Below are 25,173 nucleotides of genomic sequence, written 5' to 3'. Positions count from 1 at the left end.
ATTAAAGACTTTAATCTCGTAAATTAAAGACTTTAATCTCATAAATTAACAACTTTTTCTCGTAAATTAAAGACTTTAATCTCGTAAAATTAAAGACTTTAATCTCGTAAATTAACGACTTTTTCTCGTAAATTAGAGACTTTAATCTCGTAAATTAAGGACTTTAATCTCGTAAATTAACAACTTTAAAGAAAATTAAAATTAAAGACTTTAATCTCGTAAATTAAAGACTTTATTCTCGTAAATTAAAGACTTTAATCTCGTAAATTAACGACTTTATTCTCGTAAATTAAAGACTTTAATCTCGTAAATTAGCGACTTTAATCTCGTAAATTAACGACTTTATTCTCGTGATTTAAAGACTTTAATCTCGTAAATTGAAGACTTTAATCTCGTAAATTAGCGACTTTATTGTCGTAAATTAAAGACTTTAATCTCGTAAATTAAAGACTTTAATCTCGTAAATTAACAACTTTTTCTCGTAAATTAAAGACTTTAATCTCGTAAATTAGCGACTTTAATCTCATAAATTAACGACTTTATTCTCGTGAGTTAAAGACTTTAATCTCGTAAATTGAAGACTTTAATCTTGTAAATTAGCGACTTTATTGTCGTAAATTAAAGACTTTAATATCGTAAATTAAAGACTTTTTCTCGTAAATTAAAGACTTTAATCTCGTAAATTAAAGACTTTAATCTCATAAATTAACAACTTTTTCTCGTAAATTAAAGACTTTAATCTCGTAAAATTAAAGACTTTAATCTCGTAAATTAACGACTTTTTCTCGTAAATTAAAGACTTTAATCTCGTAAATTAAAGACTTTTTCTCGTAAATTAAAGACTTTAATCTCGTTAATTAACAACTTTTTCTCATAAATTAAAGACTTTAATCTCGTAAATTAAAGACTTTTTCTCGTAAATTAAAGACTTTAATCTCGTAAATTAAAGACTTTAATCTCGTAAATTAAGGACTTTAATCTCGTAAATTAACAACTTTTTCTCGTAAATTAAAGACTTTAATCTCGTAAATTAAAGACTTTTTCTCGTAAATTAAAGACTTCAATCTCGTAAATTAACAACTTTTTCTCATAAATTAAAGACTTTAATCTCGTAAATTAAAGACTTTAATCTCGTAAATTAAAGACTTTAATCTCGTAAATTAAAGACTTTAATCTCGAAATAAAAAAGATAAAAATGTTTAACGTGGCCCTAATCTAGTAATATTTGTATGTTTTTGCCTTTTCTGCTTTTTTTTTTGTTGCATATTCAAGCGTGTGAATCTTCAGCGGAAGTGACGTAATATACGCGGAAGTAAATATTTACTGCCAACTCTTGAGTTGCACAGCAACAAACATGGACGTGTCTCGCAAAATAAAGACGAAAGTGTCCGCCGGCTTTAAGATGCGGGGACTTATACTACGGCCGTATGTTATTTTAAATTATTTAATAAGGATTTGAATGTGTTAACGTGGGCTTTAGTGATATTTGAACGTTATTACCGTTCATGTAGAATCCATAGAAACAAAGCTAACGTTACCACAGCAACTGTAATATCTGTCACTTCGTATAAACCGCTCTCGGTCCATCATTTTCTGTCTATTGTTACGGCTGGCTCAAATGCAGAACATAATCAGGGACACAACACAAAGGTTGTAAGTTCTTAGTTTTTAGTTTATTGACAATTAAACATAAAGTACCTGAAAAACCAGGAAACAAACTACTGAGGTGTTGGTGCTGTGAAGTTGGGAGAGAGAGTGGTTAATTAGGAGGCCTTGCCTAAATAGACTCAGCCTAATGGTCTACAGGTGCTGACAGCCAGGTGAAATCAACAGAAGTCACCAGAGGGAGCACCAAACAAACAGGAAACAATTGATGTAACACTATATTGATACAATACTGTGTAGAACAAGGGGCGCCGGTAGCCTAGTGGTTAGTGCGTGCCCTAAGTATGGAGGCTACAGTCCTCCAATCTCTCCTGGATTTCTGACTCTCTATCCTGTCTCTAAAATAAAGGCATAAAAAAAGTCCAAAATTAAACCTTAAAAAAAGCCTTTAACTTGGAAACAGCTTGAACATGTGTTCAGACTGACTCTCCTTTTCCTCTATCATCATATTAAACCATAATATAAATAAACAAAAGGTTTTCAACTTGAAGTCAAAGGATGCAAACACCAGATCCATAGATTCATAGCACAAACAAACAGCATCTATGAGTCAGTGTTCGATCCTCCTCATGACTGCTCTGATCAGTGAGAATAAAAGTGAAAGCTGCAGCCTTCAGTAACAAAGTGCTGGAGAAAGACGGCAGACTAAAAGTCCGTCTCTCACTCACCTTCCTTTGTAAACCCAGGAGGACAGTTTGTCTCGAGGTGAGGGAGCCGAGCCAACCTGGTGCGTGATCTTCCTCCATGTGTATTTGCCGTCTGTCAGGTTGACACAATAGATCTGTTTGAAGTCAAACACTGATCACTGCTTCATGTCGACTCTGTTCAACTCTGACCTCTGACCATCAGCGAACTGATGATCACAAGAATCAAAGGGCAGAAATGTTTGAAACGTGAAATGTTGCAGAATTATCTGTAGAGCCGATGAGGTGTTTCCTGTTGCAGGCCGTCCTGCTACAAAATATATATTTATATATTTTTTTTTACACAGCAAGACACTCACACCCTTAAGGCAAATTTTATATTTTATTTGCTGTCTTAAAATGCTCTTAAGCTCACCGAAGTCATTTCAGAATGTGTGAATGTTAAAGTGAAGGCGACCACTCGGCTCGCTCAGGCTCACTTTGAAGACGTTCAGACTGAACTGTAAGGAGTGTCCACAAATCGTCTCCATGACGACGTTCAGACAAGTTGGTACAGCTCCTTCTAAAAGGATTCTCACAATTTCAGTTTAAAAGATTTCATTTGAAAATCCTGACAGTTGTTGCTGCTTCCTGTTTGTATTTGAAGCCAGCACAAAGTTCAGATTAGTTTCTTTGGAATCATTTTAATTTTATGGTTTTTTTTGTTTTTTTTCTCTTTCAGTAAGAAATGCTATGCTGGGTTTACTACAGCTTACACATAATACCAACCACAACAATAACACTATTTATTATGTTTTTAAATATCTGAATCAGTTGCTGTTGGCCGAACATTTGAGTCTGAATCAGATCAGAACTGAACAAAAGTGGACGGGTGCATCTCTAGCAGTTCTCAGCCTCACCTGATTGGTCTGTCCGAAGTCATCGCAGCCTCCAAATATGTACATGTGACCATCCAGGGAGCAGCTGCAGGTCCCAGACATGGAGGGAGGGACTTCCCCTGGCATGTGAAACACTTTCCTTCAAAATGATTATTTAAAATAAAAATAGTGAATAAACAACTCGTAATCATGTCAGGACACATTTCACACCAACGATCAGACAGCAGAAAGATATTTAGAGGATCATTATGACAGAAAAGTGTTTTTAAAAAAGACTTTTGTCTCCTGACAGACATAAACACAATCAATATGAAGTAATCAGTGTTCTTACCATGAGCCTTGTTCGAGGTCGTACGCCCAGATTTCATCATTGGGTAGAAACACTTCATCATCAGCGACTGACTGAAAATACAACACCTCCATTAAAGTTAAAAACAACGATAACACTTCTCTTTGTTTGTGATTATGTGAGTAAATTATCAACATGAAAAAACATCAAAGCTGAAAGTTGTCGTCTGCTGAATAAACTTTAAGGTCAGAGTGAAACCGTTTTTCTTAGGGCACCATGTGTCTTTACAGAATTTAAAAATCAATGTTTTTTAATGTGTTATAAATAGAGCCTAACCGATACAGGTTTTTTGTGTCTGATAACGATATTAGGGAGAGAGAGAAAACGATACCGATATATCGGCCGATGTCTTTCTCAGATTGTATTTCGATCTGTAGAGATAGATAGAGATGGATAAACACATTTATTGCGCTGATCCCTTAAATGCAGTCATCAAACACTTTTAGAAAAGATTGCTTCACCTCTTGACACTCTGGAGAGTGATGATGCTTGTTGTAATCCATGTAGCGCCCTCTGCTGGTGACAGAGAACTGCTAGTGTAATACAATGATGCTCAACTGAAATGCTATTTGACTGGTGAATAAATCGAGTAATATCAGCGCATAGCTGCACTAAAATTAGCTGATACCGATAGTCACTGGATGTGCTAATATCGGCCGATATTATCGGCTTGCAGATCAATCGGTCGGGCTCTGGTATTGAGCACTGTTGTCACTTTATCATGTTTTGATGAAGGATGCAGAATAAAAAGAATGTGTTAATTTATATCTCTAAAGTATGATATTTGAGAACAAGGAACACTACATGAGTATTTACTGCTGTCCTATTATCTCATTATTTTGACTTTTTATCTCATTATTATGACTTAATATCTCATGATTTCGACTTTATATCTCATAATTTTGACATTTTATCTCATTATTATGACTTTATATCTCATAATTTTGACATTTTATCTCATTATTATGACTTAATATCTCATAATTTCGACTTTATATCTCATAATTTTGACATTTTATCTCATTATTATGACTTTATATCTCATAATTTCAACTTTTTATCTCATTATTATGACTTTATTATTTTCATTTTTATTTTTTTAACTGGCTGAAATGGGCTTCCATAGTATGCTGCCTGTTTTATAACTGTTTGTATTTTGTTTTATTTGAATTGCTTACTTCACTTTTATAAATGATTGTATCCCTTTGCAGACTTTAAGTTATCTCTAAGTGTCACACTGCTTGCGGCTGCAGACACATGAGAATCTTGAGAAAGTCGTTTGTTGGTTGTTTCTCACCATGTATCCCCCCCACACATACAGCAGGCTGTCCTCCACCACGGCCGTGTGTCCGCTCCTCTCCCGGGCCACCAGCTCCGAGCAGTGCCTCTCAAAAGCGGAATCCATGACTGGCTGCTTCAAAACAGACAACGAAGACGAGTCTTTGAGCCTAAAATTAAACAAATCTGTCTAAAAATATCAAATCGAAAGCGTCATTCGTTTCTACATGTTGTTGCTGTGAGCTTAACAAATAAAATGATTTAAATCTCCTGTTTTCTCTACAGAAACTGAGTTTACGCAACGTTACAGACAGCTGGGAGGGCTGACGTCACACGGTAGTCGGTAAAACAATCAACAAACGTCATTACGTCACAGTCAAGATTTACACACGTGCTTTTAAAATCACATATCGTTATACTCACGTGACACTGCGCACCTTAAAATGCCTAAGAGTTATTTTCTCATGATGTGAATCTCAAAACAACGGCGGCCAAAAATGTCTCTTCTTACTGTCATAACAACTGCTGCAAAATAAAACCACTTCCGGCTTTCTCTTTTCAAAATAAAATACCTCATTGTCCATATGCATGATGTTCGAACAGATTTTATTTTATTGTATTAGAAAACAAAAATTACTTTTATTTTTTTAACTGTATTCATAGATTTTTCTTTATGACAGTACAGCAGTATTGCCAGCAGAAGGTGATAATCAAGTGGTCACAGTTTTAGATAAAAAACATCCTGACCCCCTCCCCAACAACAAATACACAAAACGAATAAAACAATATAAAATTGATTATTGATATGGAAAAAACTTAATCTGAAATAATTGTACACTTCTTTTTATAATGTATACTTTGTATATTATGAGATTATACATAGACAAACATTTGTAATTGTCATGGTAACGGAGCTCAGAGCTTGCCTCAGTTCATTTTTTATTATACATGTCTTGAAAAATAGACAAATCCATGACATTGATAGTCTCCTGCTGTGAGGAGCATATGTGAACAGTCAGGTCAGGAGAATATCTGGAGCAGTCCTCGTGAAATCATTTTAAACAGTGTATATGTGAAAACAGATTCATTGACTGCTTCCTGCATTTGGTACATTCCCCTTTCTGACGTTTGTAAATTTGTCTCATCGCTCTTAAAGTGTTTGAAACCTTTTAAATGTGTTTAAAATGTAAATAAGTTTGGTCTTTGATTCAAGTGTGTTGCTTTTGTAATTTTGTTTACATTTTTCTCAAGCTTTGCAAAAGTATTTCACACTTTGTATTTTTGGTTTGCACTTCCCAGCCACCGTACTTCCAGCGTAATGAAATACTGTTAAAAAGATGTTACTCAGACTTTAGTGCTTCTTCTCAGATTTTGTCTTAAAGTATTTCCACATTTTTTAATTGGCACAATGATTAGAACTCAGTAATACAACTCCTGTATTTACTGTATGAACCTTGACAAAGAAAACACTTTAACACAGAAGTATTATTAATTATAGAGTTTGAAAGTGACTAAAATACAGGAAGGTGCATAATAACTTCGAGGACCTCAAAATCAGTCGAAGAGAAAATAATCCAAGAGAGAGAATTAAAGAATGATTACAAAGATGATGACAGTAGGATAATAAAAAATAACAGTCTTATGTGAGCAACGAATCTTATCATTTACATTAATTTGTATCCAAATCAAGCTGTCACAAAAAGAGCTACAGATCATTATACTCAACATGGATTTCAAACAACCAGTCAGCCCAAAGTCTGGACGCAAAGTTCAGACTTTTAGATCACGGATTTGGTCTCTTCCTCTTCCTCCCCTTCCGCCTCCACCACCTCCTCCTCTTCCTCCCCTTCCGCCTCCACCCCCTCCTCCTCTTCCTCTTCCTCCTCTTCCGCCTCCACCACCTCCTCCTCTTCCTCCTCCATCCTGCATGGAGTAACAAGCATTGTGTGATTATTCTTCATCAAAATAAACATTAAAATCAAAAGCAGCTATTTTTTTTAATATGATTGAAGTGTAAAAAAAAGAAACACGTTATTTTTACTTTGTGTCATCATGTCATTTTCTCTGAAGGAGAAGACGGTCTAAACGGTTTAAAATGTCTATTTACAAAATTTCATAATTAAGATATGAAATAGACATTCATTCATGAACAATAGAGACATGACAACAAAGATCCTTACCTTAAGAAAAAAACATTTAAATGATGATCATAGCTTCATCTGAAAGAATACATACTGTATATGTTGTAAATACATTTTACTCACCAATCAGGTGGGAGGTCGTCAAAAACACTTTCTTCTTCGATTTGAAACAGTTCCCTCAGTTCCTGCAGACGTTGCCATGCTTGATACCTGCAACAAGAGACACACTGATGATGTTTCTTTATTACAAATGAAATATGAAGAGCAAAGCAGACACTGAGCAACACATTAAACACTGTGTTGTTTCTTAATTCCATGAATGACACAAAGGATCAAAGTAGAGAGGAGGTGTTGATGTTTCAGTCAAACATTTGACTTGAAAACTCAACATCACTTCAACATCTTTTAAACAGGAGCATGGCGTTTGCTTTACATCAACCATGGGGGTTGTTTCATCTTTAAGGTCTTTGCACACTGAGTCTGTTTTTTTAAAATGTGTTTTTCAGATCTGTAATCCGATCAAAACGTTACACAGGAACCTCACACTCTGAGTCAGATGTGTTCATTCTTCTCTTCATTCTGAAAATTGTCAGTGTGAGACAGAATGGAGTCATCGAGCCGTGAGGATGACTTTGTGATTCTTTCAGTCCTTAAAAAATAAATAAATAAAAACCTCTGGGTCCACCCACTCCTGAAAACAAGACAAGAGCCAGGAGAGTTTCCCCTGTTGATAAAAGAGCTGCAGAATGATCAGCATCACTTCAGGTGTATTTCAGGATGTCAGAGTTTGATACACTGCTAGCTATACTGAAACTACACATTAAAGGAACACCACCAATTTACACACAGAAACTGATCCTGAACACGGATTGGAAGGATGCAAAAAAAAGTTAGAAAAACAAACCTGTTGTGAAAATAATAAAGACAGATGAAAGTTTTCAGAGTGCAAACATGATCGACTCAACATGAGATTGTATTTGTTTTTTCAACATCCAGCAAAACAGACTCAGTGTGTGTGTGTACAAACATGACTGTCAGGATTCAATGTTGAAAACACTTACAGGACTGCGTTGCTTTTTTCTAATCTTTTAAAATTGATAATTTTTCCTTTTGACCAATCACTGTGGAGGGATAGATCAGACAGACATGACGATTGGTCATCATCTCTGAGAAAGCTGAAAAAGAGAGAAAGATTAGATAGTTAGATATCAAACCACAACAACAGATGAAAAACTTCAAGATTAGTCCAGTCAGACTTGATCTGGTTCACTCTGAATGATTAACCCAGCTTCTCATATGGAAATCAAACCTGAGTTTTTTAAATGGGATATTTCTGAACCAGCAGGAACAATAATTTTAAATATATGTGAAAACAAAAATCTATTTACCTTTGCTTGAGAAAAAAACATTTAAATGATGTTCATACCTTCATCTGAAAGAATGTATGTTTAAATAAATTTGACTCACAAATCAGTAGAGATGCGGGCCAAAGCACTTGCTTCTCGGATTTGAATAAATTTCCTCAGTTCCTGCAGACTTTGCCAATATTGATCCCTGCAACAAGAGAAACATGAATTGGAAGGATGCAAAAAAAGTGAAAAAAATTTAACCTGTGTTGAAAATAATAAAGACAGATGAAAGTTTTCAGATAGTGTCTAAACGTAGGGTTACTTCGTTACCTTGGTTCTCTGAGTGAAGAGACTATCTCTCTACCCCGTTACATTACATGTACGTGATATGATCCCTTGCTCGTCAGAGTCCGTGGATATTTCTTTAATACACACCAGCTTAACACCCCACAGCTCATCTATTAAGCCCCTGTGCTGGTGTGCAATCCAACTGCACCTTTCGGAGAAGGGGCCGAAGGAGATGGGGTGGGATGTGCCAAGGCATCGCACCCCATGGGAGGATGGTCGTTTCTCAAGGAGAAGAAGAGAGGACAATGGGCCGACTTTCTTGAAGCAAACTGGTCGACTTCTGCTTTGCCCAGGTGACACCAGATTTCCTTGACCACCTGTGGATGAAGTCTCCACTCCCCAGGTTGTGGGCCCCCTCTTGGCATTATGTCCCAGCTGAGTTTAACAGACCCAGAACATGTACGGCTCTCAGAGAGCAGAAGAGGGGGTAAGCCCATTGCCACAGAATGGTCGCCTGTTTGCATAGGAGGGGAGAGCACAGGAAACCCCTGCCTGTTTATGTAAGCAGCTGTCACTGTGCTTTCCATCCTGACGATGACATGATGGCCTCTCAGTCTCGGTAGAAATCCACTGAGGGAGATTTCCCAAACCTGTTGGGGAGGCATCTGTGAAGACCAGCTGGCAATAGACCACTGGCCCCAGAGCATGTCCCACCCTAATGTGCTAAATGAACCATGCCAATAAATGTTGTCACCTGTGAAGGCTGGAGCTTGCTCTTTTTGTGGTTCAGGAGAAGAGCCCCATGGAGGGGACATTGTTCCTCTGAGGACGCACAAACTAACCAGTCGTCCAGATAATTCAGGACCCTGAGCCCCTGCTGCCTCATGGGTGCCAGTACTGCATCCATGCACCTGGTGAATGTCTAAAGAGCTAAAGATCTGCCAAAAGGCAGGGCACGAAACTCAAATATTCTGCCGTCGGGGCGAACCTCAGGAAGTGCCAATGGCCCTTCCAGATGGGAATCTGATGGGAATCTGAAGGTATGCATCCTTGAGATCTAGGGTGGAAAACCAGTCTCTGGCAGCAATGGCCTGCCCCACCCTGGAAACTGTAAGCGGCCTGCACCTCAGGGGGCGAAGAAACTTGTTGAGCCCCTGGAGGTCCAGAATAGGACGAAGACACTCATCTCGCTTGGGGACCAAAAAATAAGGGGAGAAAACCCTGGCCTGTTGATCCCCTCGCTCTATCTCTCTTATGGCCCTTTTCCCCAAGAGAGTGGACAGTTCTACCTGCAGTATCTGCGCATGCTGAGGGTCGTTCACAGTGGTGAAGGTTGACAATCTCAACCATGGGTCATGGTAGACACCACCCACGGATCTGCCCCCAAGGCTAACCAGGCTTCCCCATAACAGGCCGACAGGGGAGGCTGGCATGCCAGGGCTCTGGAATTGTCAGGAGGGAGGGGGATGCCTTGGCGGCCCATGAGCCATAGCGAATGGCCCTCCTGCTCTCCCCCAACGGAGATTATTACGCCTACGGAAGGCTTCCAGTTGGGGCCTAAGATCCCCCGGCCCCCATGTCTGGACTTCTGGTGTGGACCGTGACTGAGGCATCGGAGCTCTTGCCCGTCTAGAGCCCCTGGAGTGCCTGGTCAGGTCCCCTGAGATCGAGCCCAGGTGGATCTGACTGCTGATCAACCTTTTCAATTCTTTTTACTTTCTTCTCTTTTTTCATGAACTTTTCAAAAATCTCACAGATTAAGTAGACAATTCACTCACACTCCAGGGTTCTTCCTGCATAGAGAATTCTTTGGCGCCCCCCAAAGAGGTTTTACCCAGCGCCAAAGGAAAATCACGAGCGCCAAAAGAAAAAAAAGACAATTCAAATTGCAAATCAAATCCTCTCTGAATTTATGTTAAAAATATCAATACATCAAACGACTGTTGAACGAGCAGAACATAAACTTAAATACGACGTCTTTGACTTCTAGCAGTCATCTCCCCTCTCGTCCATTTACGCATGTGGCTCGAGCTGGATAGCCAGCTGATTGACTGTTTGTTTCTTTTGGTTCTGGACGCTCCGCTGACACCCACGAGCGCTAAATGAGGGTTGATTTTCTGTTTGGCGAGTTAATTTCAAAGAGCAATGCACTTCATGGCGGTAAATATTTATCCCAACAGTCATGTTAAAACTATACTAAACCGCGTATGATGTAGCTGCGGCTACTTGTCCCTGCTGCTCTGCTGTCTGCAGACGGGTCATCACGGGGGCACGCAGAAAAGGGGAAATTCGTTTTTACACTCTGTCTAGCAAACATAGTCCGAAATACACACACATGCACAAACAGGATCCTATGGACATACACTAATGGAGAGGTCTCAGAGTGAGGGGGCTGCCCACAGTGGACACTCCTGAGCTGGTAGGGCGGTTAGGTGCCTTGCTCAAGGGCACCTTGGCAGTGCTCAGGAAGTGGACTGGCACCTCTCCAGTTACCAGGCCAATTTCCGGACTTGGTCCATGCCGGGACTTGAACCAGCGACCCTCCGATTCCCAACCCAAGTCCCTACAGACTCAAATAAATGTACTTAAACAAATGTGTATGTAAAACTAAAACACAATTTAAAGGTAAAGAGCAGCCATCATAGGAAGAGGGTGAAATGCACTGAGGATGTGACCTCCCCTCTCCCAATCTCATTACACCCCTCTCCCTCAAAATCCCTCTCCTCTGTTTCACTGTTGCAATAAAAAACAAATTCTTTACCTGATTTAATTGGGGTTTTAGTAACGTAAGCATAATGATAATATTATTTATGAAATGGTCAGAAATAACAGGAAATGCACAGATTTCTGTCAAATAAGGTAATACAGACTCACAGACTATACTGTAATAGGAACAAATGTTTCCTACAGCGCGTATAGTCACCCCCAAAGGCCCATTCTGAGCCAGGAAAAACCCTGCACTCAAGTGGAGATCAAACAATCAATGATTGCACGCCAGCACAGGGGCTTTATAGATGAGCTGTGGGGCGTGACCTGGTAAGCCGTTGTTTCTTAAAGAAATATCAACGGACTCTGACGAACAAGGTATCATATCCCATACGTGTAATGAAATAGGGTGGCGAGATAGTCTCGAGACGAAAACGAACATGATTGATTCAACATGAGATTGTATTTGTTTTTCAAACATGCAGCACTTTTGTAATGGCGCACACATCACTGTCAAGATAAATTGCTGAAAACACTTACATGAGTGGGTCGCATTGTTTTAATTTTTGAAAATTTATTATCTTTTCTTTTGACCGATCACTGCGGAGGAATGGATCAAATGGACGTGGCCATTGGTCGTCATCACTGAGAAAGCTGAAAAAGAGAGAAAGATTAGATAGTTAGATATCAAACCACAACAACAGATGAAAAACTTCAAGATTAGTCCAGTCAGACTTGATCTGGTTCACTCTGAATGATTAACCCAGCTTCTCATATGGAAATCAAACCTGAGTTTTTATGAGATATTTCTGAACCAGCAGGAACAATAATTTTATAAATATGTGAAAACAAAAATCTATTTACCTTTCAGAAGAAAAAAAACATTTAACTGATGTTCATAGCTTCATCTGAAAGAATACATACTGTATATGTTGTAAATACATTTTACTCACCAATCAGGTGGGAGGTCGGCCAAAAAACGTTCTTCCCGGATTTGAATATGTTTCTTCTCTTCCTGCAGACATTGCCAGTAGTAATACCTTCAACAAGAGACACACTGATGATGCTTCTTTATTACAAATGAAATATGAAGAGCAAAGCAGACACTGAGCAACACATTAAACACTGTGTTGTTTCTTTATTCCATGAATGACACAAAGGATCAAAGTAGAGAGGAGGTGTTGATGTTTCAGTCAAACATTTGACTTGAAAACTCAACATCACTTCAACATCTTTTAAACAGGAGCATGGCGTTTGCTTTACATCAACCATGGGGGTTGTTTCATCTTTAAGGTCTTTGCACACTGAGTCTGTTTTTTTAAAATGTGTTTTTCAGATCTGTAATCCAATCAAAACGTTACACAGGAACCTCACACTCTGACTCAGATGTGTTCATTCTTCTCTTCATTCTGAAAATTGTCAGTGTGAGACAGAATGGAGTCATCGAGCCGTGAGGATGACTTTGTGATTCTTTCAGTCCTTAAAAAATAAAGAAATAAAAACCTCTGGGTCCACCCACTCCTGAAAACAAGACAAGAGCCAGGAGAGTTTCCCCTGTTGATAAAAGAGCTGCAGAATGATCAGCATCACTTCAGGTGTATTTCAGGATGTCAGAGTTTGATACGCTGCTAGCTATACTGAAACTACACATTAAAGGAACACCACCAATTTACACACAGAAACTGATCCTGAACACGGATTGGAAGGATGCAAAAAAAGTTAGAAAAACAAACCTGTTGTGAAAATAATAAAGACAGATGAAAGTTTTCAGAGTGCAAACATGATCGACTCAACATGAGATTGTATTTGTTTTTTCAACATGCAGCAAAACAGACTCAGTGTGTGTGTGTGTGTGTGTACAAACATGACTGTCAGGATTTATTGTTGAAAACACTTACCTGCCTGGGTCGTATTTTTCAAATCTTTGGAAATTAATTTTTTTTTTTTTTGACCGATCACTGCGGAGGGATTGAAAAGACAGATGTGATGATTGGTCGTGATCACTGAGAAAGCCGAAAAAGAGAGAAAGATTAGATAGTTAGATATCAAACCACAACAACAGATGAAAAAACTAAAACTTCTAAATTAAACATCGATCCAGTCAGACTTGATTTAGTTCACTCTGAATGATAAACTCCTGATTCTTACATGAACTTTAAACCTGATCAACCTGACTATTTGGGACATTAAAACATCATCCAGTGTTTGATGAAAGTAGCAGCGTTTTGAGATTCGAAATCAGAAAATTACTTAAAGGTGTTATATATATATTGTGAAAGCACTCGATGTCAGTTTTAACTGATACGGTTAAGCCTCATCAAAATATTGATATTTTTAAAACTGTCAGTCTGAATAAGATGTAAGCACATTTCACTCACTGACTGACAGATAAGTATCCTGACTCTATATCATCATCTGCTGCTTCAGCGCCATCTATCTTCAGTTGGGAGTCGTCCCTGTAACAATAAACACGGTTATGATGCAACTTTACCAGAAAAAAGTTCATATCAAAAGAAAATCCAGATTATTCTTTAATATGATATAAAACAGTGGAATCAGTCAAAAGAGGTTATGAGTTTTCTTTGTCATTTTATAAAATGTTCAACAAACAGGTGACTGATGACCTAGCAGATCGTAACGTCTCATGTATGGAGGCTAAAGCCATCCAAGTGGACGACCCGGGGTTCAACCTTTTTGACAAGCAACAGAGTCTGCTTTATGACGCTATAATGTCAATGTTTACCTTTCTATCAACATGTAAACCAGAGGCAGTAGCATTCTTCTCTCTCTCCTTTGACTAATCCCTCCTGAAGGACGGACCAGATGAATCTGACAACTTTCTGTCATTAGATCAAACCCAGAAACTGCTTGATTCCAAAAACAATATGTACCACCACAAAGTGAAAAACCCTTTTGAATGTTTTTCTGGCTCTGCTGCTGAGAAGAAGACCTCAGGGTGGGAATCATATTACCAGAAGAGTTCAGTTAAAAAGTACTTTCCTATCAATGGATTTACATTTACATATATTTTTCTCTGAACAAGCAAACTGTGGAAATTTGACTGTTTGTGATCAAACCACATGCAGCAACTGGTCCTTACAGGGAAACTATGAAGAATGCATCAGATGTTCCTTTTAGAATATGATATAAAGCAGATTGTGTTCGCTCTGAATGGATGTCTCCTCTTTAAAAAGAAGACTCCTCTTTTCTCTTGACTATGTCGAGTCATTTAAATCATCTAGAAAGGAGGTCGTTTTTATTGACTTTGTGAATATGTTCAGCACAGAGAACAGGATTAAACCAGATGAACTTTGATTTGAAGTATGCTGTTTTCTCCTCAGGTCAAACACTAACAGCAGAAATGTTCACTCATATAGATGTTAAAAATCTAAAGGACAACAAATGTAAATTAGCTATTAGATAACTCTGGTGGAATTACATTTAATCGTGCGCTGCCTCTGTAAAAATAATCAATAAATTAAAAAAAACAACATGATGTTGACTTACTCCATAAGCCAGTGTTTTAACCAGCGGTTCCTCATTAAGTCAGACATAATGAGTACTTCAGAGTCTGGTCTCTGCACGGCTCTGGGCTGAAAAAGAAAATGCAGAGTTAGGATTCTCCATTTCCTCCTTAACGGACACACACAAATAAACACCTTTATCATTATAGAAATAAACTGTTGCACTTCAGCCACTCCTCAAATGGAGGTCGGTGCTCTCAGAGAAGGACTTTAAGACGTACTGAATTATATTTTTTTGTACCTAAATCACAACTTTAAAACTTCCAGAGCACACTGATCTGACTGTGTTTATATTTCAAGTTCAGAACAACATTTAAAACTAAAACATGTGTTTCTATTAAAGCTTAATTTGGAAAATAAATAAATCAAAGTCTGCCTGCACTGTCAGGGTCAGTGAATGCTGCAGATTAAAGTCATGAAGCTCACAGCCGACTGAGCAGAGAATCAGTACAGAAGATATACAAATATTAAGACTTATTTCAAATGTAAAACAAGAACACACGTCATGATTTTCCCTTTAAAAGTCTAAAAAACAAACAATAAAATAAACTAAATCTGATTAGTTTGAGGATTTAGAAACACTGGATGGTACAACAGGCCTAGTCTACATTTATTAAAAGTTATTTATTTAAACAGACTTCTAAAATAAACATCTGGAGGCGCTGGTAGTCTGGTGATTGTTATGAGCGGAGGCTTTGGACCTCCAAGCGGGCGGCCCGGGTTCGAATCCGACCTGTGGCTCCTCTCCCGCATGTCATTCCTCTCTCTCTCTCTCTCTGATTTCTGACTCTATCCACTGTCCTGTCTTAAAATGAAGGCAAAAGAAGCCCCAAAATAAACCTGTTTGTCTAACCTAAAAAAGTTGTTCCAACTAAAGTGTAGGTTTAAATAATGACGTCAAATTGTCCTTTAATATTAATCAACTTTTATAAAAGTTATCAATATGTAGACTAACAAATGTTATCTTAGGTTTTATAGCGTAAAGGCTGCTGACGTGTTTCTTTATTTTGTACCCGAGCTTCTGAAGATATGAAAAAGTAAACACCATTAAACCAACTTCTAAATACTGAAATAAAGCTTATGAAGAATTCTTTACCCGTATGAGTTCACTCAAACTCAGATTAATTTCTCAGTTTCATCTAAAAATGTTGTTTGTTTACAATCCGTATCTCTCAGGCCTCACAGGATGTATCTCTTCAACATCAGCGGTGGTAAAAACACGGATATAAAATAAAGAAAACACGTCCTCTATACATTTTCTGACAAACTTTCCAAACAGAAGGACACAATTAAATAAATTACTTTTTTTAAGCAACATAAAACATGCATAAACGTTACCTTTAGATGGCGCGACACATTGATAATGAAAGTAACTGTTGCCAGATCTCGCGAGAGAAACAAGCTTCTCGGGTAGAAAGTATTTTCCTCTGCAGACACTTCCTGCACGTCAGTGTGGTTCTTTCTTCAGTTTCTTGCAGTATCTTTTCAGGGTGCTGATATTTTATGACAATGTGAAGATGATGATGTGCCAAAAGCATGTGTAGTTTCATATCTGCATAAGTAAAGCCCCAACACAACTATTTGTGTCTGTTATCTGTCTGCCTTGTTAAAGTGCTTCATGTGCAGACAGTTTGTGTCCTCTTCATCATTTGACAGACAAACAAGGTCTTGCAAGTTGAAGTGAAAACTTCTCTTGAACTAACTGTTTTACCGACAACACAAGGAAGTAGCCTATTTCCTTATTAGTGAAACCTTTAGGACAAGATGCTCCATGTTTGTCATTTGAAAACAGGATGCTGCTGCTCTTCTGATATAGACTAAAATAACCACTTTATTATTTTATTCTTTAAAGACTTTAAGAGTTCTACTTTCATAACTTTCGTGCAGGCTGGTCTCGAACTCGTTAATTTAGTTTTCATCTCGTAAATTGAAGACTTTAATCTAGTAAATTAAAGACTTTAATCTCGTAAATTAAATACTTTAATCTCGTAAATTAAAGACTTTATTCTCGTAAATTAAATACTTTAATCTCGTAAATTAAAGACTTTATTCTCGTAAATTGAAGACTTTAATCTCGTAAATTAAAGACTTTAATCTCGTAAATTAAAGACTTTAATCTCGTAAATTAAAGACTTTTTCTCGTAAATTAAAGACTTTAATCTCGTAAATTAAAGACTTTAATCTTGTAAATTAAAGACTTTAATCTCGTAAATTAAAGACTTTAATCTCGTAAATTAAATACTTTTTCTCGTAAATTAAAGACTTTAATCTCGTAAATTAAAGACTTTAATCTCGTAAATTAAAGACTTTTTCTCGTAAATTAAAGACTTTTTCTCGTAAATTAAAGACTTTAATCTCGTAAATTAACAACTTTTTCTCGTAAATTAAAGACTTTAATCTCGTAAATTAAATACTTTTTCTCGTAAATTAAAGACTTTTTCTCGTAAATTAAAGACTTTAATCTCGTAAATTAACAACTTTTTCTCGTAAATTAAAGACTTTAATCTCGTAAATTAAAGACTTTAATCTCGTAAATTAAAGACTTTAATCTCGTAAATTAACAACTTTTTCTCGTAAATTAAAGACTTTAATCTCGTAAATTAAAGACTTTAATCTCGTAAATTAAAGACTTTAATCTCGTAAATTAACAACTTTTTCTCGTAAATTAAAGACTTTAATCTCGTAAATTAAATACTTTTTCTCGTAAATTAAAGACTTTTTCTCGTAAATTAAAGACTTTAATCTCGTAAATTAACAACTTTTTCTCGTAAATTAAAGACTTTAATCTCGTAAATTAAAGACTTTAATCTCGTAAATTAAAGACTTTAATCTCGTAAATTAAAGACTTTAATCTCGAAATGAAAAAGATAAAAATGTTTAACGTGGCCCTAATCTAGTAATATTTGTATGTTTTTGCCTTTTCTGCTTTTTTTGTTGTTGCATATTCGAGCGTGTGAATCTTCAGCGGAAGTGACGTAATATACGCGGAAGCAAATATTTACCGCCAACTCTCGAGTTGCACAGCAACAAACATGGACGTGTCTCGCAAAATAAAGACGAAAGTGTCCGCCGGCTTCAAGATGCGGGGACTTATACTACGGCCGTATGTTATTTTAAATGATTTAAGAAGGATTTAAACGTGTTAACGTGGGCTTTAGTGATATTTGAACGTTATTACCGTTTATGTAGAAACCATAGAAACAAAGCTAACGTTACCACAGCAACTGTAATATCTGTCACTTCGTAGAAACCGCTCTCGGTCCATCATTTTCTGTCTATATTGATACAATAATGTGTTTTCATTAGCTGGTATGTTTCTTTGGAGCTATGGGGTAGCCAGGCAAAGACGCTATAACTTTATGTGACATTTAAATTGTTGTTAATTGTTATTTTTATTTGTTTATTTAACAGGAACCCATAAAAAGTAGATGGCAAGCTTACAGGTTTCTAGTCGTGGCTTATTTACAACCCCATGTCCCTGGCTCAGCTTTTAGGATTAAAACAGAGACATTAGACTTAAATAAATACAGAAACAGTAATGCTATACAGATATAGACATTATCAACCCAAAACAAATAAGACCAAACAGTAAAATGAGGAAACACAGTCAATGGTCAGAGACTTGTTTTAGTTTCGTCTATAACAACTTGAGTTCTGTCAGTTTTTTGTATTTTAAGATGGTTTATGTTCCTCTAACTGAGAAGCATGACTGACTACAATTCACTTAGCAGACGCTTTTATCCAAAGCGACGTACATCAGAGAGTAAGAACAACACAAGCAAGGATCTAGAAAAAAGGGAACAATGTGAGTAAGAGCAAACGATCAGCTTTGAGTCTGATTGGACACACAGGTGCTGACAGGAAGTGACCAGAGGCAAAGCACAACATTGAGGGCAGTTCTTGAGAGCTCTAATCAGTATAGAAACCATCTTATAAGTCATCGTTATCAAACAAAAACCATCGTCATTACCATCATCATCATCAATAATATGGAGACCATCATCATTAAGTTAGTAGGTATTCATGAAAGAGCTGGGTCTTTAGCTTTTTCTTAAAGGTGCAGAGGGACTCTGCAGATCCAATGGAGTTTGGAAGTTCATTCCACCACCGGGGGGCGACAGAGGTGAAGAGTCTAGTCAGAGACTTAGGACCCTGTTGTGAAGGTTGGATCAGACGCCTTTCATTGGCAGAGCGTCGTGGACTAAATGTAGTTCAACCAGGAGAGACACGGGGAATAAAGAAAACGATTCATTACAGTAGATAACATGGAAAAGTGTTTTGACAGCTCTTTGGAGCTTGGACTCTATTGGTTGGTTGATAAATCCCAACATAGAAAAAGTACTGAGTCCGCACACCAGAAGCTGCTCCAGTTAAATTTAATTTAATGGAATATCACATGTAATGTTTCAGACCCTCGCCCTTCATCAGACATGAACAAGTAAATGGACACACCTCCACATATATACAACCCAGAGGTCACCCGACCTGTCATGTGATATAAAACCAGGAACAATGTAGAATTTAAGTAATGCAAAACATTCATGTTAAACCTATGCATAGATACTACAACTACTACCACAAAAGTTTGGTGGATAAATCCCCCCCCTGGAGTTCAGACACAGGTGGTGGTGAGGCTTATGGAGCGAGGTTGTTTCCACATTTAGATACAGGATTTAAAAAAGAAAAGTTTACAAAACCGTCAAAACTAAAATTGAACTAATATTTCATATGTTTCTAATCGTGACTCATAGTTTAAGTGCTAGCAATAGGATATGTATTTCTGCACTCTGACTGGAACATTAACCGCTCGCTGGGATCTAAGTCAACTGTTTTCATCACATAATAGTCAACTCTGTTTTTATATTATCACTGAAACTTACTGTACAAATCTTTTCTATACCTCATTTTAACCGTCAACACGAGAACCAAAGACCCTCAGCTTAAATATTACTCAAAAAAAATTATTACGAATTTAAATAAATACATTTGAACTCTTTCATTGTTTGTAAAGAGAGGAAAAAAAGGAAAAACAAGAATTAGAATACAAATTGTAGATCTTGAGAGATTTAGCTTGTTCCTGTCTTATATCAGCGATCAAAGAGGAGGAAACATCAACGTCATGTTTGTGTTCTCGTCGTCTTGTCCTCCAGGGAAGCCAGCAGATACCTCGTGGAGGTGCTCGAGTCCATCAACGCGTCTGAACTGGATGACATTATCGATAAGGTGCTGGATGCAGTGGAGAAACAACCACGTATGTACAGCACCGCCCTGCTCTACAGATCACTGGCAGTGTGTGCAGTGTTTATGTCTCTGTGTTCTTTTGAAGTGTGTTAACAGATATGTTTCCCCACAGTGTCCTCCAGTATGATAGAGCTGTCTGTGGTGGAAAGTGCTGTGCAGGATTGCACTCAGTCTTGTGATGAAACCATGTAAGGATCTTCCCCCCCCCTCTAATTATGACCATTATTCACAGACATATTGACGGATACTCAAGTTATCCACACTGCATCACTTCACATCTGTAAATAAACATGCATAGCATCGGAAATGCTAATTTAAACTTATTATTAGCCTAAGTTTCTCTCAACATACCTTTACAGCTTTGAGTTGAGTAGATTTAGTTTATGATTTGTGTCATGATGCAAGTATATGCCTTTCTGTTTACATGTGGATGTGTTTTTCTATTGTTCTAATTTGTTGATTCTGGTGGAAGCAGCTGAATGTTTGGCAGCACTTTGAGTCCAAGACACATTTCCCCAAGGGGACAATTGAGTGTATCTTATCGTATAAGTCATTGAGAGATAAATGAAATAGTAAGATGCTCTTGTAATGCCTTTTAGAGACGAGGTTCAACTCGTATAGAAAGTGGAAACCTCTGCATTTCTGCTTAATGACACACCAGCTGAGAGTGCAAAAGAAAACAGAATCACCATGAATACCTTGTTTCTCAAAGCCTGCAATAACATCTCCGCTATCGTGTTAGAATCCAGTAGTCATCTTCAAGCTATTTAAGCCATGTTTATGTAATGAAATGTAATAAAAACGGTGTAGCATTCTCGTCATCTACTCCTATTGAACATCCTACTGATGATGGTTGTTTGTCTCTCTTCCAGAGATAATGTTTTTAACATCATTGGAGCCTACGATGTGCCCAGATACATTTACAGTGTGGAGCGGAAGAAGTTTGTACCGTGAGTAAAGATACAGTTTCTTTCCTTTCTACGTCTGAAATCACCAACAATAATTCTCAACTCAACTTTATTCACGTGGCACTTGACACACAATACAGTTGATCCAAAGTGCTGAACAGAAACTTACAGAGCTATGGATCCCTGAGCGTGACGGGTTGTTAAAATTTGAAGGTAATTGAGTAGAAATGTGTTTTAAAGGCTTTATATGTGATTTTTTGATCCAGCAGATGTCGCCCTTGAGCACCAGCATGAAACCAAAACAACTCGCGCTGCATTGTTGTGTTAGCATGCTAATGCTAGCGATCTTTATTATGCTGGTATCTTCACACTGCATGTAAATTTACCTGAAATGAGCGTGATCTAGAAACACAGTTAAGCAGTGAGTACAGTATGTTATTCTTCTTTTCTCTAGTCCCTCAATTAAACAACTTTTATACGTGAGGGGAGGAGTCAGCCGGCCGTCCTGACGATGTAAACAAACTGAAGATAGGACTCTGAAAACTCTGAAAACATCACAGACAGTGGGACTCGGGTGTTACACCCATTGTAGACAGTCATGACTCACAGAGTTATTTTCAGAGGATATACTTGATTTCTACATTTAAGTGTGAAAAATCACATAGAAAGCCTTTAAGGTGAGTCTTCTAAACACAAATAGTGGGTGAGATACGGATGTTGGGAGGTAGAGGGTTCCACAGTTTTGGTCCAGCAACAGAAAAGACCAGATCCCCTTAACACCTTGTCCTGGATCTAGGCATGGACAGAAGATAACCAAGTCCTTTTAACACCTTGAACACAGTCGACAGTATTTTAAAATGAGTCCTCAGCGTGACCGTCCTTTTTATACGACTGTGTTAAAACTCTGGCTGCTGCATTTTGTGCGAGCTGAAGACGAGATAAACATGACACGAGTGATGCCAAAATAAAGTGGATTACAGTAATCGATGTGAGTGGGTATAAATGCATGGATAACTTTCTCCAGTTGGGAATGACATAGGATGGTTGTTAATTTCAATGTGATTGATCCTGTTGACAGAAATTCTTCTTTTGTTGCCACTGGAGTTATAAAGTGAAAGCACTGCTGCTCTGTTGTTGCGTTTTAAACGTGTTTATTTTGGCGTTTTCATTCAGCATTAGCATGACGAGCCATCCAGCCCCCAGTCTGTGTGGTGTGGCCAAAGACAAAGCTGAACTCTTCAGGGAGCGCTACACCATCTTACAACAGGTCAGTGAGATTTATCTTTTCATGATTAAACGTTTACGCTGGGAACTTTACCCGCTCTCTTCCAGCCTGTGTGCCGTTAACGTCGCATTCATACAGACGTGTCTTTTGTAGCGTACACATCGACACGAGCTCTTCACCCCTCCTGCAATCGGAGCCGCTGTAGAAGAGGGTCAAAACAAATTTCAGGTAACAATCTCAAACCACTGTCACTGTCCCTTTAATTTCTCCACAGCGGCTTTGAAAGTCTGAGATCTTCTTTGTGATTTCTCTTCTCTAGCTGAAAACAATTGAAGCGCTGCTGGGCAGCACGGCTAAACTGGGAGAGGTGATTGTACTGGGGATGGTCACACAACTCAAAGAGGTGAGTTCTGCTGATGAACAGTTCTTACAGGTTTGTTGGTAAATATTTAGAGTCTGATTTAATGTATTGATTTTTTTTTAAAGGGTAAATATTACCTTGAGGACCTGAGCGGAACAGTTCAGCTGGACATGTCTAAAGCAATATCCTTTTACACATTTATTGGAGCTTGTGAACAAAGCCACATTTTTATTATGAAATATTTTGTTGCTTCAAACTCTGGTGTGTTCCTTAACTGGGTTTGCACCAGTTTCACAATGGCCTGTACACAGAGTCCTGCTTTGTCCTGGCAGAGGGTAAGAGAAACAAGTACAATCACAGCTAAAACGACGACAAAACCAAAACAAATTATGATTTAAACAAAAAGGTGTCATCATCAAATAATTCCAATGTGCCTCTGGTTCTCCAGGTTGGTATGAGGACTCGGTTTTCCACGTTAATGGCTTTGGGTTCCCGCCAACAGAGCCGTCATCGGGCACAAGGTGGGTGTGTCGGAGGTCAACTGTTCACCTCAAACTGCATTGAAGTGTCGGTGTGACAATATGAGCGCTGTATGTGATTCTTTCTTGTTTTTGTTTTTTTCAGGGCGTACTACGGCAACATAAACTTCTTCGGGGGTCCCTCGACCACCTCTGTGAAGGCCTCAGCCAAGCTGAAGCAGCTGGAGGAGGAGAACGAGGACGCCATGTTCGTCATTGTTTCCGACGTCTGGTTGGACAGCGTTGAAGTGATGGAGAAGATTAACTTAATGTTCTCAGGTCTTGTATCGCATCCCGGTCTGTGACTCTTCAGATGAAGAAAATGTGCTTTATGAGACACCAATAATATCTGTTTGTTTTTATTCTGACAGGCTATGCTACAATGCCGCCCACTTGTTTCATATTCTGTGGTAACTTCTCCTCCACTCCGTACGGGAAAACACAAATCAAATCACTCAAAGGTGAGACTCTCGGGCCCTGATCGCTGCAGATCTGAAGAATATTTATGTGTAACAGAAATAAACAAGATAGCATTTTAATCATATTTTATTTTACAGAATCGTTGAAGGCCCTTGCTGATGCCATATGTTCATATCCCAGCATTCACAGCAGGTAGGATTCAATAAAGCTGTTACTCCAGTCTTTTTCTCTCACTATTTCTGTGTCTCTTATTGTTTACATACACATGTTCATTCCCCACCTGCAGTAGTCGCTTTGTGTTTGTCCCCGGCCCTGAGGACCCTGGTCCAGGCACCATCCTGCCACGGTAAGCCCTCAGAGACCGTTCCTCTGTTTGAGAGCATATTGTGAGTTGTGTTTTGCGGTTTATAAAGACGTTGATTCATACATTTCCTCAGGCCCCCCTTGGCAGATCACATCACAGAGGAGTTCAGACAGAGGGTGCCATTTTCTGTGTTCACTACCAACCCATGCAGGTAACACATGCTTCTTATTCAGTTAGAAAATACTTGGTTAATGGTGAGCGATCAGGTTGGTGGTGTTGCTGTAGCCATGGTTGGTTTGTAAAGCCTTTAGGAAAATGTCTTTGACTCATGACAGTTTATTTAAAGCGAAAGTGGACTGATTTTGTTAGGATTTTTTTCTTGTCAGGATTCAGTACTGCAGCCAGGAAATCGTCATTATCAGAGAAGACCTGGTCAACAAGATGTGCAGGAACTGTGTCAGGTTGCCCAATAACAATCTTGACATTCCAAACCATGTGAGTTTCAGCTTCTGGCAAAAATAAATGTCATACTTTTTGAAACTTCATGTGATTCGACATATAAGCAGTACTTTTGTTTTTACATATTTCTGATAAAGACATTATGGTTGCCCTCTTAACCTTGTTAAAATAAGTGATCCTGTTCTTTTTGCAACTCTTACTCCCTAGTTTGTTAAGACCATCCTGTCCCAGGGTCACTTGACTCCCCTGCCTCTGTACGTCAGTCCTGTATTCTGGGCGTACGACTACTCCCTACGCGTCTACCCAGTCCCTGATGTCATCATCTTTGCGGATAAATACGACCCCTTCAGCATCACAAACGTGGACTGCCTCTGTGTCAACCCGGTAGGAAACACAGGAAAACAAAGCATGTGCTTTAATAACAAGCTGCTCCTTAAAAGTTCAAAATTACACTCGTGCAGTATTTATTACCTCTGATTTGTGATACTCTCATTTCTACAGGGCTCATTCCCCAGAAGCGGTTTCACATTTAAGGTGTACTATCCATCCAGCAGAACCGTTGAGGACAGGTGGGATGTGTTTCTGGACATGCTTTTCATTTTCTATCCATGTCAATCACTGCAGATAACTAGTTTCAAATATCACCAATGGTCATACTAACTAAATATATTCTTATGTGTTCACAGCAAACTTCAGGGACTCTAAAGAAAATCATGGATTTAAAAATCAGTCATTTTGTCTTGATCGTGTGCGCTTCAAATGATTTAGTAATTAGACTGTTGCAGATTTTTATTGTGTATGTGTGTGTGTGTGTTTATCATATGTTCTTTAATGAATAATAAAGTTTTTATACTTTGTACTTAGCATCCTGACATGTTTGTGTATGTGTAATTGTAAGACTGAGTCTGACAAACC

General features: G+C 38.1%; 3 protein-coding genes and 1 long non-coding RNA gene across 7 annotated transcripts; 2 read left to right on the top strand and 2 right to left on the bottom strand.

Annotated features, from left to right (window-relative positions):
• The first annotated feature begins 1,271 nt into the window (after window positions 1–1,271).
• On the top strand, window positions 1,272–5,085 carry LOC109975815 (uncharacterized). The gene is made up of 2 exons (XR_002277172.3): window positions 1,272–1,425; window positions 4,858–5,085. It is a non-coding gene; the product is annotated as an uncharacterized lncRNA (long non-coding RNA).
• On the bottom strand, window positions 1,643–5,353 carry LOC109975814 (kelch domain-containing protein 1-like). Of its 4 annotated transcripts, none has more exons than XM_065966095.1 (6): window positions 5,252–5,353; window positions 4,834–4,947; window positions 3,519–3,589; window positions 3,209–3,326; window positions 2,334–2,446; window positions 1,647–2,003 (listed from the first exon to the last, which is right to left on the bottom strand). In XM_065966095.1, the coding sequence occupies exons 2-6, from the start codon at window positions 4,939–4,941 to the stop codon at window positions 1,925–1,927; spliced, it is 489 nt and encodes a 162-aa protein (XP_065822167.1). In that variant the 5' UTR covers window positions 4,942–4,947; window positions 5,252–5,353; the 3' UTR covers window positions 1,647–1,924. The 4 variants fall into 4 exon arrangements, with proteins under 4 accessions (XP_065822169.1, XP_065822168.1, XP_065822167.1 ...); XM_065966094.1 differs by having other exon boundaries at window positions 5,238–5,340; XM_065966096.1 differs by lacking the exon at window positions 5,252–5,353 and having other exon boundaries at window positions 1,645–2,003; window positions 2,334–2,424; window positions 4,834–4,941.
• Window positions 5,354–5,403: 50 nt separating this feature from the next.
• On the bottom strand, window positions 5,404–16,283 carry LOC109994575 (uncharacterized). Its single transcript, XM_065966093.1, has 10 exons — window positions 16,161–16,283; window positions 14,806–14,891; window positions 13,677–13,754; window positions 13,197–13,301; window positions 12,252–12,338; window positions 11,839–11,952; window positions 8,423–8,509; window positions 8,017–8,130; window positions 7,079–7,165; window positions 5,404–6,737 (listed from the first exon to the last, which is right to left on the bottom strand). Exons 2-10 carry the CDS (start codon window positions 14,850–14,852, stop codon window positions 6,593–6,595), a joined length of 864 nt encoding a protein of 287 aa, XP_065822165.1. The 5' UTR covers window positions 14,853–14,891; window positions 16,161–16,283; the 3' UTR covers window positions 5,404–6,592.
• Window positions 16,284–17,819: 1,536 nt separating this feature from the next.
• Window positions 17,820–25,117, top strand: pole2 (polymerase (DNA directed), epsilon 2). Its single transcript, XM_020647996.3, has 19 exons — window positions 17,820–17,925; window positions 19,973–20,073; window positions 20,176–20,251; window positions 20,936–21,013; window positions 22,145–22,238; window positions 22,350–22,424; window positions 22,516–22,599; window positions 22,683–22,739; window positions 22,844–22,892; window positions 23,006–23,078; window positions 23,182–23,354; window positions 23,447–23,536; window positions 23,633–23,687; window positions 23,782–23,841; window positions 23,933–24,010; window positions 24,186–24,294; window positions 24,466–24,642; window positions 24,760–24,827; window positions 24,945–25,117. The coding sequence occupies exons 1-19, from the start codon at window positions 17,855–17,857 to the stop codon at window positions 24,961–24,963; spliced, it is 1,587 nt and encodes a 528-aa protein (XP_020503652.2). The 5' UTR covers window positions 17,820–17,854; the 3' UTR covers window positions 24,964–25,117.
• Window positions 25,118–25,173: the final 56 nt, after the last annotated feature.

The sequence above is a fragment of the Labrus bergylta genome, chromosome 18, assembly GCF_963930695.1.
Source record: "Labrus bergylta chromosome 18, fLabBer1.1, whole genome shotgun sequence".
Lineage (NCBI taxonomy): Eukaryota > Metazoa > Chordata > Actinopteri > Labriformes > Labridae > Labrus > Labrus bergylta.
This window is presented reverse-complemented; position numbering and strand designations above follow the sequence as displayed.